At 41.1% G+C, this 22,116-nt stretch overlaps 1 protein-coding gene across 1 annotated transcript in view; it reads left to right on the top strand.

Annotated features, from left to right (window-relative positions):
* Apoltp (Apolipoprotein lipid transfer particle) overlaps window positions 1-22,116 on the top strand; it is an 85,677-nt gene that overhangs the window by 39,209 nt on the left and 24,352 nt on the right. The window contains exons 29-47 of the mRNA XM_089738975.1: window positions 950-1,112; window positions 1,990-2,215; window positions 3,496-3,600; window positions 4,381-4,639; window positions 5,221-5,339; window positions 5,992-6,189; window positions 6,595-6,777; window positions 7,448-7,546; window positions 8,340-8,492; window positions 9,335-9,541; window positions 10,749-10,907; window positions 11,419-11,654; window positions 12,730-12,841; window positions 14,999-15,169; window positions 15,798-15,940; window positions 17,430-17,535; window positions 18,440-18,573; window positions 19,927-20,128; window positions 21,224-21,444. Of these exons, the coding sequence (XP_089595101.1) occupies window positions 950-1,112; window positions 1,990-2,215; window positions 3,496-3,600; window positions 4,381-4,639; window positions 5,221-5,339; window positions 5,992-6,189; window positions 6,595-6,777; window positions 7,448-7,546; window positions 8,340-8,492; window positions 9,335-9,541; window positions 10,749-10,907; window positions 11,419-11,654; window positions 12,730-12,841; window positions 14,999-15,169; window positions 15,798-15,940; window positions 17,430-17,535; window positions 18,440-18,573; window positions 19,927-20,128; window positions 21,224-21,444 (3,196 nt within the window). The remainder of the gene's footprint in view (window positions 1-949; window positions 1,113-1,989; window positions 2,216-3,495; window positions 3,601-4,380; window positions 4,640-5,220; window positions 5,340-5,991; window positions 6,190-6,594; window positions 6,778-7,447; window positions 7,547-8,339; window positions 8,493-9,334; window positions 9,542-10,748; window positions 10,908-11,418; window positions 11,655-12,729; window positions 12,842-14,998; window positions 15,170-15,797; window positions 15,941-17,429; window positions 17,536-18,439; window positions 18,574-19,926; window positions 20,129-21,223; window positions 21,445-22,116) is intronic.

Here is a 22,116-nt window from a genome sequence, read left to right as displayed (position 1 = left end):
GTTTGAGTACTAGTTGTTTCAGAAGTTAAACTTCTCTAATGATAGAGCGTTTTGTGGGCACGCACAAACAATCACCACCATCCTATTTCTGCTAAAAAGCCCTGATGTGTTCCGATATACAGGGTGGGGCAGCCGCTGTACCATAGAACTAAGATTTAGATCTCATGTCGCAAGATGAGTAGTGGTATTGCTGGGGTCTATGCCGCTGTCCAGTGGTAGCCATTTAAGCACAGGGGGACTAAGCAAAATAAGTTAAAGTCCTTGATGGTCCCAGGTCAAAATATCGAGGAGAGAAAAATTATTTGATTTAAGTGGCATTTCAGTTAATACTTGACATTTATGTTCATAATTAAAGCTGCTTTTTATTTGGTATTAGCATCAACAGTTCGATGTTTTCAATTGAACTTCAATTATGTTTACCATGTTCAAATAGCTAAAGTTTTTTCTCGTGATATTTTTTCCAACTTTACATTTTAAATGGCTCGCCTGTAATGTCGCAGGAATGTCGCTTAAACCAAACACCCTTTCACCCCTCCATATTATGTTTTTAATAATCCCAAAGACACCACCGCTCCAAACATTGTATCACGTCTTTACGGATCCATCAGATCCAATAACTCTTGCATTAGACGCCTTCAGCTCTAACGCTAAGAGCAGGCTTCGGGATCCCGGTAACCGTGCTCGTAGAACTCGACAAACAGTTCGACGTGCAACCTAACCTAAGCATCAGCCCGCTGAGTTTCTCGCCGGATCTTTTCAGCGGGTCGCGACTCCGAACCTGTAGTAGATTCGTTCGTGAAGCTCTTGAATTGTTGGATCTTCTTCGGAGGCGGTCGGATAGCTGTTAGCAAATCCCACCCCTCTTGACTGAGCCTTTGCTCGCCCACTTATCCTGGTGAAACTGAAAAGGCCGTCAGGAATAAAAAAAGACATTATGTTTAACCATTAGATTGGTTCTGTCAATGGCACGTCCGCATGGGCTGGGCTCACGACGCCAACATCCTGTGGAGGGTGAAGATGTACTCCGAAGCGAAGAATGAGACTGTCTACGCGCTGCTGTCCAGCCTGAGCACGCCCTTCAACGGCTGGAGGGACACCAGCTTCAACGTTATGTAAGCACCAGTACTCGCCAGTGACCGACTTAATTACATAATTACATTTAGTACAACCATTCGTCCCACTTCGATAAAGCGGCACGACACGAGAACCTTCTCATCTCGGCCGCCGGTAACTACATTCCCGATCCTGCGGACAGAATGGAAAGCAGTCGACGTCGCCCAAAACACGTCTTTTCGGATCCTCCCGAGCGACTAACGGTGCTTTTAGGTACCTCAAGCACCGGTCACCGTTCTCGTCGAACCCGTCGCTAGCGACGAAGAACCGGCGTCTAAATTAACCCTCAGACACAGCCCACTGAGTTTCTCGCCGGATCTTCTCAGTGGGTCGCGTTTCCGATCCGGTGGTAGATTCTGTGAAGCGCGGCTCTTGCTAGGGTTCGTATTAACAACGTCGCCAGGTTTGAGCCCCGTGAGCTCACCTACTAGTTAAGGTTACGCTGAAATAGCCTCTCAAGGCTCTCAGCTTAAGAAGGAAAAAAAAGGGATTCATACAACATAATTAAAACTACCCTCACAAGTCATAATCCCGCGTTTTCCATTAAGTCATTACTATTTATATGGATGGACGAGTTTACGATAAAGTGGCTACCGTAGTCCATAGACGACGACAACGTAAATGCCACCACCCACCTGGAGATATCAGTTCTAAAGGTCTCAAGTATAGTTACAACGGCTGCCCCACCCTTCAAACCGAAACGCATTACTGCTTCACGGCAGAAATAGGCAGGGCGGTGGTACCTACCCGCGCGGACTCACAAGAGGTCCTACCACCAGTAAGCTTCACGGCTTTGGACCTCTGAAGGTCTCTCGTATCCAAGTCGTGAGCGAGAACCGAACTGCGGCCCCTGGATCTTCCGTGCTCTGCCGACAGGTGGCGCTACCACGACAACCTCCAGGCCATCAACGGTAGCATGAACTGGCAGGAAGATTACCTATCCTTCAACCTGCTGGCCGACTATCTGTTCAAAACGAACGAATTTTACGGGGAAATAAACGCGGTCGTGAACTCGACTATACCGACCCTACCCAAAGCGGCCGCCATCGCCAAGCACAGAGTTATCTGGAAGAAGAGTGCCGACACGTTGTTAAGTTTTCAGGTTAGTTCACACCTGCTTAACACCTCCTGCTTCTTGTATTAAAGTGATTTTATAAAAGACAATTAACCTTCCTGAAAAAGAAGAAAACCTTCAAGAAAAAGATTAAAATAAACTTGAATGCGAATCTGTAAAAGGCATATTAGCAAAAGACTACATTCATGAGTTATGTCTTTGCGATACGATAAATAATCTGTTATTTAATAAATATTAATCAACACATTGCTTTACAACGCCCACATTTCCCCTCTGCATACACTTGTGGCTACACCATCACAAAACACAAGATCTTTGACAGATGCCTGAATCTCGCTTACATTTTCAAGATAAGCTTACATATACTACAAGTTCCGAACAATAACATTCTCCGATCCGGTGGTAGATTCTGTGAAGCACTGCTCTTGCAAGCGACGTCCTCAGGATAGAGCCCCGTGAGCTCATCTACTCGCCCGATGAATCTAGTATGACTAACGTGACCATTTATTTTTCGTATCAAAGCGGGACGCCTACGGAATTTCGTATATAAATAAATACATATATAGGGTACGTCGGGGTAAGATGTAATATTCTAGTGCAAAATAAGAAATATGGTTTAAAAATGACTTGAAATAATTTATTTTGGTATCTTACCCTCACCAACATTTTAATTCTTACACCAACTCGCCCTTAAAATAATATTTATAAATAATTTCGTAACCAAAAACTACTTTTCTACAGCAAAATTAGAGTCACTTTAGTATATATTTCGTATTACAATAAGGATTTGGGATAAGTAAGCTACAGCAAAATTAGAGTCACTTTAGTATATATTTCGTATTACAATAAGGATTTGGGATAAGTAAGCTACAGCAAAATTAGAGTCACTTTAGTATATATTTCGTATTACAATAAGGATTTGGGATAAGTAAGCTACAGCAAAATTAGAGTCACTTTAGTATATATTTTGTAATACAATAAGGATTTGGGATAAGTAAGTATGCGGTAAGTTTCTAATAAACACATGCACAACAGATAAATGAAAGCGGGACATTTTTGTTGTCGTTCGGGACAGCGGGACGGACAGCCTGAAAACGGGACAATCCCGCCCAAAGCGGGACGTATGGTCACGTTAAGTATGACCCCTCGAGGTCCCTAGAATGGGTAGGAAAAAAAAGCAACATTCGGAGCATGGATCTAGCGAGCAATTTCACCCGCTCGGTGGAAGATCTTCCGTTTGTCGTAAAATCTCCCAAATGCGCAAACCTGCGGCAAAAATTCCATTCATAGTGCAATTTCATTTTCAGTATAACGAAGAAGGTAAACTTATGATCAATTCGTCGTGGACCTTGGACAAGGGAGAGAAGCAGACCAACGTCACCGGTCGGGTCACACTGCTCACGCCCTTCCAAGTGAGTGTAACTATTCATTACAAATTTGTTCAGTACTTCTATTTTCTTTGTTGATTCTAACATAAATAGGCTTAGAGGAAATACTGAAGGCCCATTTTCGTTTGTTTTTTTTTTCTGCTATAGACATTGAGGAGCGTTAGTGTTATCAAATATACAGGGTGTCTTGAAACTCAACGTTAAGCGAATCCGAGGTTACGGGCTAACTAGTACTAGTTCAGAGAAAGATAAAAACAAAATTCCATTTCACTCGGCTAAGTGATAATATGTCATTGTATATTTAGAAAAATGTCAAAAATTAACGCCCTATGTCACATTTAGACACTGTGATCATAAATTTCATATTTTTTCAGAAATATATATTTTATTGTTACCCAATAATTAATTTAGTACAAAAATTAAAAAGTTTTATAAATATATAATATGGCGAAGAGGCTGTTTCCATGGTGTTCTTAAAATAATGACGACAGCGGCCATTCTTTTCATCATTATCAATGCCTTCCACAGTGCCAGTAATTGACTCACTTTTCCAATGAATTCCATTTATTGCATTTCAAGTGTACAGCGATAAAAACAGAGAGCTCCGCCTCGGTCGGCTGCTCAAGTCGGAATGTGTTGCGATGTGTATTATCTATGGTGTTGTGCGACAAAAGTAATTCGTATTTATAGTAGAATAGTGGGTTAGTTTGTTAATTAATTTTCCTGAATACCGTGATAGACAATTGCTTAATTGAGGAAACAGTTAACTCTAACTTGGTCAATAAATTGCGTTTTCCGAAACAGGGCTACACAAAGGGCTTCCTCCGCACCGAATTCCTAATTGGACACAAACGCGATATCCACGGAATCACGTACCTGGACTTAGAGGAGAAAGTCCTGAAAATATACGTAAACGGTCACATGAGGAGGATCACGAACTGCATGCTGGTGGTCAACGTGACCAGCCCCACCACGGAGCTGTCCCAGACGACGGCCAGGTTCGGCTTTGTTGAGGCGGACAGGCATTTGGTCGCTATCGTGGTCACACCGAATAGTACCACCGGTGAGGATTCTATCAAATACTCACACAAGTTCACCTAGCCCCCCGAACTGGGTTTCCCTCTATTGTGGGAACCGGAGAATCATATACATTACAAATACATAATATACATTTGAAATATACACATAGATTTTAAGTAACTTAATTACTTTAAACCTTAAGTTATGAGCTCTAAGGCTTAAAGTATTAAAATCGAACCTGAACAATTACAATTCAATTCAATAATATTTCTTGCGTTTACCAAAAAACAAGAATTTCGGATTAAGCCACTTCAATTCTAAAGGTTCGATATAACGTTAGTAAAAAATCATCGCCATTGAAATTTGATGTTTCTGTACGGTAGACAGACTTACTGTTGAGAACATTGTGTGACTATAAGATTAATTAAAGTTATCGTTAGTATTTTGTGGGGGATGGTAATGGACATTGCGCGTCCTCACGTGTGGCATCGTTGTACCCATCAATGCCGCAAGTGGACAGCACAATACGTTAATAATGCCTCAACCAAGTCAACATTGAGTTGTACCTACCCGCACGGTGTAATAAATAAATTCAATCGAGACATTTATTGATTTATTAAACAGGTATCGAAGTTTTCTTGAAACTCCTGTCGCTGCAAGATTTCCACGTGTTTGGGCACGTCGCACTCCCTATACAGTACTTAAACAGAGCCATGATCACCGCAAAGAGAGCCCCGCAAGAGGTAAGTGCAGTCTTTTAACAACATTTCTATTTTCATATATAATAAAATCATACCAAGATTTGCATCGTGTAATAAAAATCAAACCCGCAAAATTAAAATTTGCGTGATTACTGGTGGTAGGACCACGTAATACGTTTCGGTTTGAAGGGTGGGGCAGCCGTTGTAACTATACTGAGACCTTAGAACTTATCTAGAAGAAAAAAATACAAACACACACACACACACACACACACACACACACACTCACACACACACTCACACTCACACGCTCACACATTAACACTCACACACTAACACACTAACACGCTCACACATTAACACACTCACACGCTCACACACTCAGACACCCACTCGCTCACACACTAACACACTCACACACTAACACACTCACACACTAACACACTCACACACTAACACACTCACACACTAACACACTCACACACTAACACACTCACACACTAACACACTCACACACTCACACACTCAAACACAAACACACTCACACCCTCACACACTCACACTTACACTTACACTTAAAATTACAATTACACTTATACACTTTCAGTTATAAACTTACATACAGCTTCAGTATTTGGCTAAAGTGCTATGTCAACAGTGCATTTGATACCAATAATTGGTTTTATTCACACAGGTCGATTTCAGAGTGGGATGGAACAAGATGGACTTTGGTTTCACGGCAATATGGCACTGGAGGGCGATCGTCGATTTTGTATATCTGTACAAACTTTACACACCGTTGGAGGGTTTCGAAGAGAACGGATTGGTATTCAAGAACATATACGGCAACGGACTGGATACAGAACTATCGATTCGTCTGTCGAAACACAAGGTACCAAAAGTATCGAATTTTTTTGAAGTTATACTTCTTTAGGCGCGTTATGAAAAATTGATGAGAGTGAAATTTTACGATGCGCGCGCACCGTGATAGAAAATTAACGAAGTGGCCCACTAAATCGCTCATTACAATACGACCGACGTAACTTGGCGAGTCTGAATATAGCCGTAGGCGAACTTTCCGAACCGTACCGAGAATTACCGAATTTATACGATGTCAAGAAAAGGGATGTCCAATATGCGTGTTTGAGGATGTTGCTTAATCGATTTATTTTTCAAATTGATTAAAATTTAAATAAAAAAGAAAAAAAAAATATAAAAATAAAGTATAACTTCTTACGCGCGTACATAAGTACACGCACCCTTTGTTTATTAATAGCTTCTCCTGTTTCCTTTTCAGTTCGGCATAGCGATCCTGCTGAAGGACAACGGCAAGGGCTTAGTGGACGTCCTAAAGGACAAGATTCAAAACAAATTCGACATGAACTCCGACGTGTTCTTGGAAGACTTCGACACGACCGCTAGGGTGGTGGTCGACACTCTGTACTATCCAACGATAACATTCCACTCGCACATCACTAAGGTATAATAGTTATATTTTTTCAACTGGAGAGACATATTTTTTGTACCGTATGTCTCTGAGGAATTGTTTGAGATGATCCCCTCATCTCCTTTTTGTCATCGCACCTCCCGCCATTGGAGCACAGTTCATCCATATCATCTGGAACCGCTGCGTTCATCGACAATGCGTTTCCAGAGATCTTTTTTGCCACGTACCATCCGGCTATGGAATGAGCTCCCCTCCACGGTGTTTCCCGAGCGCTATGACATGTCTTTCTTTAAAAGATGCTTGTGGAGAGTATTAAGCGGTAGGCAGCGGCTTGGCTCTGCCACTGGCATTGCTGAAGTCCATGGGCGACGGTAACCACGTTGTGATTTCAAACTCGATGAAACGAAAAAATTAGTCCATAGAGACACAAACACATCTCGGTCTCCCCTTTGTGCGACTCTTCGTAGCATCCCCACTATCGTCTACTAAACATTGTCCATATGTATGTTCCTGTGTAGTGCGATAGTCAGTATATCTATATCTTATTTATAAGTTCCACTTCTACCGTGTGTGACTTGCACACACACACACACACTTTTTTTTTAAATATTCATTTTTACAATAGGTGTTTTACCGTAATAATTATTGCAATATCGAAATGCCTGGAGCGAGCAACTCATCACCACTTATGTTTGGTCCGCAGTTTGTGGGGCCGGAGGAGGAGGAGATCGTCCAGGCAAACGCCACGCTTCATCTACCGGATAAACCGCCCATCGTCTTAACCGACGTATTCGTACTAGAGGTCAGTTGTTCCATTACGATATTTATTTCAAGAACATTAAGATTCAAAATAAAAATAAAAAATGTTAATAATAGTAAATCGAATTAACGATAAATAGGAATTCATTAGCTAAAAACTATTTTCGAATACTTTTAAAGTGTTCGTGACTTGTGTGTTATTTTATCTATCGACATTTATATTTCGTGATAAATTCTATCAATTTTTTTAAGAATATTTACTAAAGTCAGTAAAGTTAAAACGGCAAGCGTGAAGCCCGAGATTTAACTGCGTACAAACAGTAGGTACGAGTGTTTCTTGAATAATTAGAGATCGATAAAAGAAATCCGATTTGCTCTTGTTTTTTTTAACGGCCCGCTAACGAGACCTTTAAGCCATTTGCTCCTGTCAAGAATAACAAAAAAAAATTCATGCACGTGAATGAAGTGACACTTCTTTTTCGATGTGTAGTATTGTGGTTTTCTTCATTTTTCATCCTTAAATCAGATTGCTCTTGTAATAGGGAATGCTGTGTATAAGAGATGCGACATTTTCAACATTTATATTATATATATTTTAGATAGAAAAATATATATATATTTTTTAAATACTTCCTTAAAATATTGGAGCTACTCGTTGCTAACGCTCGCGCTGGCCCGTAACAGGTAGACTACGCGCGTGCGTTCGAGTAGCACGCATTCACTCTCGATCTGTCTCTTTCTAATATGGTAGCGTTAAACGTTTAACGCAACCTTGTTGGAAGTCGCATTAGAAGTTTCACTTCGAAAAACAATTAAATATTAAACATCCTTCGCAGACGTACACGACAATGAGGAATACGCTCAACCTGATAACTCCGTTCGAGGCCGTCAGAGAACTGAAGTCTCTGTACACGGTGGACATCATCCTGGGCGAGAGGTTCAACGTCACTTGCCTGGTCCTGCTCTACAACGGAACATACTGGCACGAGGTAAGGGCCCGGGGACAGCAGCACGGACAACCGACTAAGATCGAAACCTCTTTACAAAGCAACGTACCAATTTAATAATGCACGAAGAGGACGCCTAATCCAAACAGAACAGTCTCCTTTCAATTTATTAGTGTTATTTTGTTCGCAGACAATCATACTATTTTTGTTTTGAAATCTTCAATTGTTGATATACTTTTTTGTGACATCACACATCAGGGTGTTTTCTCGATCATAAATTGAAAGACAAAATAATACTTACGTTATACATATGTTTGGATAAAAGCAAGCTCTATGTTGATTGCCTATTCATCGTAACTTTCCCGCGGCCTCGCATACGTGATATTATTATTATCTTTTATCGCTTAGATTGGGTGGACGAGCTCACAGCCCACCTGGTGCTAAGTAGTTACTGAAGCCCATAGATATCTAGAACGTAAATGCGCCACCCACCTTGAGATATAAGTTCTAAGGTCTCAGTATAGTTACAACGGCTGCGCCGCCCTTCAAACCGAAATGCATGTTTCACGGCAGAAATAGGCAGGGTGGTGGTACTTACCCGAGGGGACTCACAAGAGGTCCTACTACCAGTAATTACGCAAATTATAATTTTTTTTATTACACGATGTTATTCCTTCACCGTGTAGGTCAATCGTGAACATTTGTTGAGTACGTATTTCATTTGAAAAATTGGTACCCGCCTGCGGGATTCGAACACCGGTGCATCGCTCAACACGAATGCACTTAAGGTCACGACGACTACTAACTACTACTACTACTACTACTACCCGCGCGGACTCACAAGAGATCCTACCACCAGTAAACCTTTTCCATCCGTGTTTCAGATATCATACAAGATATATTACGAGTTCGAGGAAGGCGAGGACGCGACGTACCGCTCGTACGTGGCGTCGGTCGGTATAGCGACGCCGCTAGCCGTGCTGCCGGCGCTCGAGAGCCGCGTGTCTGCCAGGCTCGAGGACGCGCTGTGGAAGATGTCCGCGGACATATCCATGCCCTCGTTCACCATCAACGCGCTGGCGAACCTTGAGGTATCATCCGCACACATTGCATCTGTGCAGACCAATTTCCACCTTAACGCATGAACGTTATAGCATTAATTAGAGCATTAACGCATTAAAATTTGGGGCAAATTTAAAATTTGCACCTCCTTCACCATCAACGCGCCGGCGAACCTTGAGGTATCATCCGCTGCCTAAACACATTGCATCCGTGCAAACCAATTTCCACTTTAAGGCATTAACATTAGAGCTTAAATTTGCATATCGGAATTTATTAACTCTGAGCTCTGTGAAGAACTTAGATAATTCTAGCATTAATATTTATTTAAACTAGTGGTCGCTCAGTAGTGGAAATTCGACTATAATTAATTTCAATTATAAGTTATAACATTATTAAGAGTCTATTGTGAAAGACTATCATAGACATCTATCTATATATTAATACGTGAAGCAAAAACTTTGTATCCCTTTTTACGAAAATCGCACGGACGGAGGAGTATGAAATTTTTCACACTTAAAGAGAATATAGAGAAGAAGTGCACAATGCTAATATTTTTTTAAAATAATGCATAAAAGTTACATTAGATCAATAAAGAAAACATTACACACACTACATACCATGTATTTGACGCACACACGCATGTATACTATTCATTGTCAAACTTTTGTTATTGACGTCTATTGTCAAATTGAGAATAGATTAAATATTGTTTGTCTTTGTTAATATTTTTTATAGTGTAGTCTTGGCGAAATTTGTGATTATAGAAGTATAAAATACAATCATAATAGTGTACAAACTTACAATTCCAATTAACTATAGTCGAATTTCGACTACTGCTGGACCTCTAGTAATAACAAATTTCGTCTATAGGTAAATAATATTAATTAAAGACAAACAATATTAATCTATTCTCAATTTGACCACAAACTTTAACAATAAACAAAAGAGTATATGTGCGTGTGTATATCAAACACATGGTAGTGTGTGTCATATTTTTTATAATTGATTTTATGTATTTTTACACATTATACATATAAAAAAATTAACATTCTGGACTCCTTCTCTAATATTCTCTATAAGTGTGGGAAATTTCATACTGCTCCGTCCGTTTTGTAAAAAGTGATACAAAGTTTTTGCTTCACGTATTAATATATAGATAATACTGTGTCCGGTTACCGTGTGCTCGGCCCGGTAACCGGTTCGACTATCACCGTATAGCTCTGTATACGCTTTCAGCTGGACGACCCCTTCGTGGAGACTTCGGGAAGTTTGAATTTAACATCCGTCTACTTAGAGGACTACTTCATCAAAATGGAATTCAAGAAGGATTTGTCTGACGTCGAGAACATGATCGCTGGTGGGATACAGATCCAGCAGGGCGATCAGAATAATTACGTGAGTCCTGTTTTATATCGTTTAATTGTCTCAATAGGCAGGCTGGTGGTAAGACCTCTTGTGAGTCCGCACGGGTAGGTACCACCGCGCTGCCTATTTCTGCCGTGAAGCAGTAATGCGTTTCGGTTTGAATGGTGCGGCAGCCGCTGTAACTATACTGAGATCTTAGAATTTGTATCTCAAGATGGGTGGCGCATTTACGTTGTAGATGTATATGGGCTCCGGTAACCACATAACACCAGGTGGGCTGTGAGCTCGTCTACCCTTCTAAACTGGTCTTAAGTGGTTATTGAAGCCCATATACATCTACAACGTAAATGCGCCACCCACCTTGAGATATAAGTTCTAAGATCTCAGTATAGTCACAACAGCTGCCCCACCCTTCAAACCGAAACGCATTACTGCTTCACGGCGGAAATAGGCGGGTTGGTGGTACCTACCCGTGCGGACTCACAAGAGGTCCTACCACCAGTTGTAACCAGATGATGACTCAAAACGCATTGCCCCTCAGCTATTCGCAGACGCGATATGGGGTCCGCCCCCCCAACGTCACGTCCGCTTCAAGTCCCGTTTCGCGCTGCCCCCGGTGCTGGCGCCGTCCGAGCTGAGCTTCCTGTACGGCGAGGCGCAGACCGGCCGCTCGCTGACCGTGGACTTCAGCATCGAGAATGCCACGTACTCGCTGAAGGGAGACCAGCGCCCCACGTCCTTGAGCGTGGCGATGAGCACGCCTCACAGAGGCTTCAGGTATACACAACAACTTTTTATTTTTGTGTTGCCTAGTCTAGTCTAGTTAGTCTAATCTAGTCTAGTATAATCTAGTCTAGTATAATCTAGTCTGATCTAGTCTAGTCTAGACTTTTTATTGACCTTGTGATCAGACGAGAATACGGCCCAGGTGATGGTGAGTGGTTACCGTCGCCCATGGACCTCAGTAGTGCCAGCGGCAGAGCCAAGCCGCTGCCTACCACTTAATACTCTCCACAAGCCTCTTTTAAAGAAGGACATGTCATAGCGCTTATCTTCTATTAACCTAACCTAATCTATCTTAAAAAGGAAGGAGCCTGGAGATCAGTAATACAGGTCTTTGAACCTAGTACAGATTTCAGCTCTTCCGAAGGCTTAAAACGTAAATTATAAGGTTAATTTCCATTTGTATTTAAGGGAGAAATAAATAAATTATTATTATAAAAAAAATATTGTGAACCGATGTTGATGATTCTATTTTTGTTTGAAATTCTGTCAATCTGAATTCTTGGTGCTTTTAAAGTTAATCAAGATCTGACTTGTTATCCTGAATAATACATATTTATGTGATTAAAAACTATACATTTAATACCTATTCTCATTTCATATTTTAGAAGTCTGTTTTTTTTAAACTCGGTGTTTTATATTATTGTTATTACGCCGATACGAATATCAAATAAACTCGTTACTTCGAGAAAAATCGACAAGTACAACGCCATCTATTGTCAGATAACGGAAACACACATTGAAGCTACTCGACTTGCCCAGAATGTTCTCGATAAATCTAGGGATGTCGTCTCGACTATAAAAGCGTTGCAGAGATGGCACGAAGTCAGCTAGTAATCGAAATTACTCGAAGCGAAACAGCGAACGAATCACCTGAAGCGAAGCGGAAGAAGTGAATTCAGAATTTTAAAATTTTCGATAAGTGTTTTAAGTGTTAGAACAGGTCTAATTAATACTTCGGTAGAATTTTTATTTATCCCGAACCCCACTGCGTAACGTTATTACCAGTTTACGTTATGTACCTTATGTTTTAAATGATAAAACGTAATATCGTATGACAATTTTTCAGGGCCATGAAAGTGATAGGAGAGTTCCAGGACGATGACGTAGTTGGCTCAATTGTGACCGACGCCAAGGAATACAGCATCACAGGGAAAGTGCTGAGTCGAAATCCTTTAGATGTGAGTACGAATGAATAGCATCCCTAAGTTAAGGATCTCGTCATGACAGACGAGGCATCGGTAAAATGCAACTGTTGTCAATAGCATTGTTAACTTTCATTTATGTTGAATAAAACTTATTTGATTTGATTTGATTTGATATAACAAACTACCCACACTTTTTACTGGTGGTAGAACCTCTTGTGAGTTCGCACGGGTAGGTACCACCACCCTGCCTATTTCTGCCGTTTAGCAGTAATGCGTTTCGGTTTGAAGGGCGGGGCAGCCGTTGTCGCTATACTGAGACCTTAGAACTTATATCTCAAAGTGGGTGTCGCATTTACGTTGTAGGCGTCTGTGGGCTCCTGTAACCACTTAACACCAGGTGGGCTATGAGCTCGTTCACCCACCTAAGCAATAAAAAAAACAGAATACTTTTAAAGAAAATAGATAAAGAATGTAGCAGAGAACACGTTAATATATTTCGTTTTAATTAAAAATACATGTCTGACAAATACTAGTGTAGTATTTTGTTCAGTTACCGCGTGTCGGACGCACAGTTATACCTATAATAAAAATTACCTAATTTAAGAGTTTGATTTCGCAGTTTTTTTTTCCTATTACCTAGTCAGTTCATAAGTTCTGTCACATGTTTAATGTAAAATAATTGAAACAAGTTTATTCATTATGTAACCATTCATATACCAAAATGAACTTAACAATACATAGATTCTTATGACACTAAAGTTTATTCAAAATGACCTCCGTGATTTTGAATACAGGCATTCAATCTGCGCGGCCAGTCGTCTATCGCAGCACGAACGAGGTCCATGTCAATATCGGCGGCTGCCTTAATCAAGGATGTCTTGAGTGACTCCAAATTGGGATGAGGCTTTGAGCACGCCTTTTCCTCCAAGTGTTGCCATATCTTGTAATCTAACGGATTCAAATCTGGACTGGAGGAGGGCCAGTCTTCGTGCCGGATGAAGTCGATTTCACGCGCCGCCAGCCAGTCTTGTGTGCTCTTCGCTCTATGAGCTGGCGCCGAATCTTGTTGGAATACCCAGTGCCTTTTATTGAACATGGTATGAGAAACAGGTTCCACAAGGTTCGTCAGGACTGTATTTTGATACACAACTGCATTCGTTTTTACACCTTTCTCACAAAAATGTACCTCTGTTAAGCCCCAATAAGAAACTCCCAACCATACCATGAGCGAGGATGGAAAATGACCTCGTTGGACACGCGGAATACGGTTGCTCGCTTCTTCACTACTGTGTGCGTACACCTTATCATTTTGTTTGTTGTAGCTCTCTTCTACGGTAAAAATTTTTTCATACGAAAAAAGAATTTCCCGATATTTTTTTCCCGCGTACCGCATCAACAAAGTGCGGCATCTCTTCAGTCTCAGGTCCATTAGACGATCATTCAAACGATGTCCTGTTTTTCCTCGATATGCCCGAAGCCCTAAGTCTTCATTTAACACCCTTTTCACCGTGGTTCTGCTTAACCCCATCTGAAGGGCCAACAGTTTCTGCTTACGTTTGGGATTTCCTTGAATTCGCGCCTTCACAGCTTTTATCACTGCTGGAGTCCTAACAGACCGAGCGCGATCACTTCTTGACCTGTCATCTACACTAGAGTCTTCATTGTATCGTTTGATGGTACGATAAACGAATCTTTTGGTTATATTAAAATTTTTCAGTATGTTAAAAATTTGAATTGGCGCGTAACCGCAACGATGCAACGCAATAACTGCAACACGGTCTTCTTTAAGCGCCCACTCCATATTTAAAAATGAGTAAAATTCTAAAAGTATACATTTTTATTTTCATGAACAATTCGAAATTCGAATTCAATAAACTTTTTTGTGGCCAGCATTCTAAAAGAAAAGTTTTTACTGTGTGACAATACTTATGACCTGACTAGTTATATCCGACGTTTCAAAGTTTTTGTGGTCAGTCGTCTATGTCTACCATGAAAGCTGTAAAATATAAACAAAACAATTAAAAAAAGAATTAAAAAAAAATCTTTGCGAAACGGTACACTTGGATCTCGTACGTGTTGAATAGATACAAGAGTTCAGTTTATAATCGCTTTTTCTTAACGAAACAAACTAACCCCTAACATCCAAGCAACAAAGCTAATTTTCCCGACTCACTCTTTTTTAATTTTTAGCTATCTTTGTCACTCGTGCCGAAAGGACAAGGCGACAAGATCAATGCCCGTATCAAATTGGAATCCACAAACACGGCTCGGACTATAACGGCGCATATCAACGGTCCTGTAGTCTGCACGGTGTTCGCCAGAGCTGAAATAGTGGACGCTTACAGCGATATCAACTTTAAGGTAAGCACGCTTAAGGTTCAAATTTAAATAAAACTTGTTGCGTTTCTGATTTGTGTTGTACTTCTCGTATTAGCGGGTAACTTTCCTCGGAACGAATTAGTCAAACACATAAATGCTTATAATGTTTTGGATGTGTACAATTTTATAATATTACCAAAAAGGAGAAAACGACACAAGGCACTAGACCGGTGTTTCCTAACGTGGGCCCCACGCCCCATAAGGGGCAATTTGATAATATTAAGGGGGGTAATCGCACTAAATTAGTATAGAAAATCTGTATTAAAATTATTTTGCGACGAAAGGCTTGGCGAGTAAATTAACCCACAGACACAGCTCACTGAGTTTCTCGTCGGATGTTCTCAATGGGTCTCTGCTCTTGCCAGGGTTAGTGTTAGCAGCGTCGTCAGTCTTGAGCCCCGTGAGCTCACCTACTTGTTAGGTTACGCTGACATAGCCTCTCAAGGCTATGAGCATAGTTAGGAAAAAAATTCCACGAAGGTAAGACCCCAATAGATCGTGGGACCCATCACCAATAATATTAGGATCGTATGGCGTTGGGCCTATTTCCAAGTGTAGGCTGATTGATGATGGTTGGAACACGCTCGTAGTTAACTTATACTTGTCACAGGTCAGCCTCCCAAAAAATAAGAACAAAGAGATATACTTCAAGTCCCGGGTGGATCACTACCCTGGATTGCGGAAGGTGGTAAGCGTGCAGGCGGCTACGCCCCTCGAGAAACTCAGTTTTCTGAAGGCAGACACGGATTTCGTGTAAGTATCATTCATTATTGTAGTTTTTACGTCGCCTTAAACATAATTAAAATAACTTTTACGATTTTTAATTGTCACTTGGATATTGATACTACTGACCCGGCCGACTTCGTAATGCCTCAATCGATAAATAAAAGACCTAAATTTTTTGTATAAAATAAACTTAAAACAAACAAAAGGAATTCGTCCGACACATCAAAGGGAAAACAAAATTGTAATTTTTATTTAATTCCGAGCATTTTCATATTTATCTACCTTTTAAACCTTCTCTGGACTTCCACAAATAATTCAAGACCAAAATTAGCCAAATCGGTCCATCCGTTCTCGAGTTTCAGCGAGACTAACGAACAGCAATTAATTTTTATATATATAGATAGATTATGATTTAGTGATATTGTTCACGGTATTCTAATGTCGATGAATAACCAACACCCTAGTCGTCTATGTTACCACGAAAACTGTAAAGTATTCCAAACGTCGGTAATAATGTAAAGATAAATTAAAAAAACTCGAGGGAATATCGTAAAACTTGTTTTAATGGTAAAAAAAATTTGTGCTGATTGTGATTGACGCCAGAGCTAAACATCAATATTTAGTATAAGTATTAGTGTAATTTTCCGCGACATTTAGATGTTTTTTTTCTGTTTTAAATGCCTGTGTCACTCTCCTGACAATGTTACCAGTCATCGTCCTCGTCGAATTCGTCGATTCAAAAAGCGAACTAACCCACAGACACAGCCCACTGAGTTTCTCGCCGGATCTCCTCAGTGGATCGCAATTCCGATCCGGTGGTAGAATCTGCGAAGCACTGCTCTTGCTAGGGCTAATCTTAACAATTATTTCAAGTTGAGCCCCGTGAGCTCATCTACCAGACACAGCGTAGGTGTAGACCCTTAGCCTACCAAAAAATAGGTAGAGAAAAAATAAGTGTAATTTATTTTATTTATTGGGTACCAACATGTTATAAATTAGCAAAAAACATTACAGGTATCATATACATTGATTTCACACTAAATTCTAACACAATTACTGGTACCGACTGCATGCATTGATAGAAAAACCGGCTCGTTGTATAAAAAAAAACTATATATAACATTACATGAAAACCTTACATTATTACACATTTACTACCATATACGCTATTACTTAATTGAAAAAGCTCATTGAACAAGTTTGTAGACTTCTCGTCTAAAACTGTCAACAGTGCCGGCAAAAAAGTCCAGAGAATACTTGCGAGGCAATTTGATTAATTCCCCAACTAGTCTGCTGAGAGGCCCGTTCTTACCGAGTTTGGTGACTACACCAAACTAATTTGGGAACCCAGATACTAATCTGGGAACCCTGAACACCATCAACTTAAAAATATCATGTCAACCCGTTGCTTTGTTTCTACGTGAAAGAGCGACAAAAAACAAACAAATTTACTTTCACATTAAAAATAATACTATGGATATTTCTCTGCTAATTAAGACCATCACGTTTTCAACAGTTTTGGCCCTAAAACTGGATACTTGATTTGTAAGTTCGACTTCCCCGACATGAAGGGCGCGGGAGACTTGAAATGGAGCTTCCTACTAAACGATTTGTTTATCAAGGTACCGTAAAAGAACTTTTATATTTAACCAACAAACTTCTATAGTGAATTTGCTCTTTCACGAATATAGCTGCATTTTTGTTGAAGGCCTACCTTTGTGCGTGACGCGATTTTCTTAATCTTCTCTATAGCGTAAAAGTTAACTCAAATTTGTATGGAATTGGAACAGTGCCCCTAGCGGCAAATGTAGGCAAACATTCCAACTCCATACAAATTTGAGTAAACTAACTAATACTGACTCAACTGAGTAAACTAAACTAATGGCACGTGATCGCCGCGGCCTTCTGACATGAGGTTGAAGTCTCAATGATACTGTCTCAATGATAAAATTACGCTACAGCTGTAGTCTTCAAACTGAAAGGCACAGCTTCCTCGCAGTAGTAATAATCAGAAAAGTGGTTATACGAATACTTTAATTTCCTTGGGCCAGATAGAATTACAAACATTAGGCTTTTTATAACGATTTCCTCAAATGAATTTCGTCGCTCGCGTCTTCGACCTCTTGGACTATAATATTTTAAATTCGAATATTTATGGAAAGGCTAACCCTTAAACCGGCCGAGTGCAAATCTATCCAGTATGATTTTTTTATTGCTTAAATGGGTGGACGAGCCACGGCCCACCTGCTGTTAAGTGTTTATTGAACCCATAGACAACTATAAAGTAAATGCCGCCGTCCACCTCGAGACATGACTTGTAAGGTCTCAGTTTTAACAGTAAAACGGCTGCTCTACCCTTAAAACCGAAACGCATTACTGCTTCACGGCAGAAATAGGCAGCGCGGTGATACCTACCCGTGCGGACTCACAAGACGTCCTACCGCCAGTAAACGTTCGAAACCAATCCAGAAATAATATCTGTGAACAGAAAGTAGAGAATGTTACAAACGTATGCACTTTTCCCAGGGGCTAGGACATCAGAACGTACAGGATATACAGAAGAGCGTTGACCTGGATATCTACTACGGCAACCGGACCGGTGCCGATCACCTGCCCAGAACCGACGCTGGCTTCAGAATGGACCTGGATCACATATGGCAGTAAGTCTGATCTATACTGAGTCCTTAGAACTCATATCTCAAGGTGGGTGGCGGCATTTACGTTGTACATGTCTATGGGTTCCGGTAACCACTTAATACTAGATGGGCTGTGAGCTCGTACACCATCTCAGCAAATTAAATAAAACAAGCACCCAGTACTCTTAGCTCTGCGGTATTTATTGCCTTAGAATATCATGATGTCATATTTGTCTAATTGTTGTTAATCGGTCATTTGTTGTTCTCTAAATGACATCACACGGTTGAAAGAAGAGGGCCTTTTATGAAGGAAGGATTACTGGTGGCTTCGAAGCCGTTCTAGTTTCACCAGGACAGGTGGGCGAGCAAAGGCTCAGCCAGGAGGGGTGGGACTTGGTAACAACTGCCCGAGCGCCTCCGAAGGAGACCTAACTACTTAAGAGCAGCAGAAGAAATAGTGTCGCCCATATTATCATATATTTTTTTATTACTTAGATGGGTGGACGAGCTCACGGCCCACCTAGAGTTAAACGGTTACTGGATCCCATAGACCTTTATAATTTAAATGCCATCCACCTTGAGATATCAGCTCTAAGATCTCAATATAGTACAACGGCTGCCGCACACTTCAGATCGAAACGCATTACTGCTTCACGGCAAAAATAGGCAGGGTGGTGGTACCCACCCGTGCGGACTCACAAGAGGTCCTACCACTAGTAAACTAAAAAAGTAATTGTGTTCATGTAGCGTCGTATGGTTTATGTCAAAAGTCGAACAAACGCTAAATAGTTGTTAGAGTAAAATTGACCTTATTTACCTTTAATATAGGGCAGTATTATGTTCGATAAAGAATCCTTAGATATACTGTACTTGTAACATAAGTTCTTTACGAACTTAGCACGGGACCAGTTAACGTGGCGTGATTGTTAGTAAATATTTATATTTATATTATATTTATATTTATATTATATATACTGTTAAAATTCCGGATCTACCGACTTAAGGATCGGTGCTTTTAGGTACCTCAAGCACCGGTCATCGTTCTTGTCGAACCCGTCCCTTGCGACGAAGGGCTCGACGAGTAAATTACCCTTCAGACACAGTCCACTGAGTTTCTCGCCGGGTCTTCTCAGTGGGTCGCGTTTCCGATCCGGTGGTAGATTCTGCGAAGCACGGCTCTTGCTAGGGTTCGTGTTAGCAACATCATCAGGTTTGAGCCCTGTGAGCTCACCTACTAGTTAAGACGACGCTGATATAGCCTCTCAAGGCTATCAGTTTAGGTAGGAGAAAAAAAATAATCTTAAGGATCGTCAGAGAAAAACGGACCTTACCTGGTATTCATTAGGTTACAGATCGCTTTGACGGTTACGTTTTCAGAATCGGCGCTAACGCGTCCGTCGGCTTCGTGATGAACAAACGCATCAGCGTGGTGCTGAACGTCATACTTCCGAAGCCGAACGTGGATGTGCACACGCTGTGTGTCGACGGCGACCTGGGCGGCGACCAGAGCCCGATCAAGACTATAGACGCCAAGTACAAGACTGACGTCACCAAGATCCTGACCGCCATAAAAGGAAACGTGAGTTGCCAGCTCTACCGTTGTCTTAACAGTATTGAACGAATGCTTCTCTTTCTACCTATTCTAGTGACCTCGAAGGGTCATGCTAGATTCACCGGGCGAGTAGATGAGCTCACGGGGCTCTAACTTGAGGACGTTTCTAACATTCGCCCTAGAAAAGCTTCTATATGAGTTCTATGGTCTCAGTGTATAGTTACAACGGCTGCCCCACTCTTCAAACCAAAACGCATTACTGTTTCACGGCAGAAATAGGCAAGGCAGTGGTACCTACCCGTACGGACTCACAAGAGGTCTTACGACCATTAAAAATTCTGGCGAGAAACTCTGTCTGTGGGGTCTCTGTCTCTGTCTGTGGGTTAATTGACTCGCTGAGCCCTTCGTCGCAAGCGACGGGTTCGGCGAAGACGGTGACCGGTGCTTGAAATACCTAAAAGCACCGTTAGTGGACAGAGAAGATCCGAAATGTTGTATGAACGAATGCAGCTTTTTATATTGCTTATATACATAGGCGGACAAGCACGGTCTACCTGGTGTTGAATGGTTATAGGAGCCTATGGACATCAACAAAACAAATACAGTCCCCCATTTTGAGATACGAGTTCTAAGTCTCAGTGAAGTCAACTCAACAGAAAGCTGAAGTTTATTTTAGAATGGACACTACATTCTTTGATTGTTAAGACTAGCGTACTTCTTCTTCTTTGTCGTTTCCTCATTACTGAGAGTCGTGACCACCTTGGTACAGTTTTTGCACCAACTTCCACCAATGTTGCCTGCATTCGCCCTGCTTAATGGCGTACTAAGATCGGCATTTGGTTGTGCTATAGCTGTTTTGTGGGTTTGAACGAGTAAACTTCTTCTAGTTTGAAGGTCGACAGAGGGACTTCCATCCCACGTCTCCAGATGGATAGTGGTGGGATCTTTATGTGCTGCGATAATTGAGTCTTAAGATCAGCGTACTGAGATAGGCCGCGATAACGACCCAGCACTGTATCGTTAGCTCGTACAACGAACAAAAGCATTATTTTTATCAACACGCAATGTATGTTAAATTCAAATAAACGAATGTGAGGGTATTTTTATAATACGCGATTCCAGCTCATACAACTACCGGAAAGCTTCGAATCGAATTCGACTGTGACTTGGACGTCGGGCGCCGAGTACAAGAACATAGAAAACTACATAGACCACAAGTGGGACATTAACGGTTCCCACTTCATAGACTACACTCTAGTGACGCCGCTCTACGAGAACGACTCTACGTTCAAGGTCAAGGGATCCTATCAGAGGGATTTGGTGCACAAATTGGAGATTGTCAAGTGAGTTTTACTAAATTCTGAACTTTATACGCAATATAAATTGTATACTAACATTCGTATTGTCGGAAAGAGATAGAGCTAGATAGAAAATAAGCTAAATCGTTTTGCGGAATCACTGACAATAATACATTTTAGTCTCGTTTTACGTAAGCACACATTTGATATTGGAGCATTAAGCGAATATGTTGATTTAAAATTATTTGTGAAGTGAAACTTCTGTGGGCGCGTTGAGAGTAAAATTTAACTCGCGACAGATTCGTTACGGTTAAGGAGAAAAGATACAATTTAGTAAGAACGATAGCGAGAAAATAGACAGCGCGTCTCGCGAACCGCTCGAGCCTGGAGAGAGTTTGGCTACCTTGGCTACCTTTAGCCACTGCGGTCATCCACAGTGCGTTTCCAGAGGTCTTTTTTGCCACGTACCATCCGGCTTTGGAATAAGCTCCCCTCCACGGTTCTTCCCGAGCACAATTACATATTCTTCTTCAAACGAGGCTTGTGGAGAGTATTAAGCGGTAGGCAGCGGCTTGGCTCTGCCCCTGGCATTGCTGAAGTCCATGGGCGACGGTAACCACTCACCATTAGGTGGGCCATCTGACTACAAGGCAATAAAAAGAAGAAAAAAAAGCTTCTCTTATATACAGCATTCCCTGTTACAAGAGAAATTTAATT

This window comes from Bombyx mandarina, chromosome 28 (assembly GCF_030267445.1).
Source record: "Bombyx mandarina strain Sakado chromosome 28, ASM3026744v2".
NCBI lineage: Eukaryota > Metazoa > Arthropoda > Insecta > Lepidoptera > Bombycidae > Bombyx > Bombyx mandarina.
Note: the sequence above shows the minus strand (reverse complement) of the source record. Positions and strands in the feature narration are given on the sequence as shown.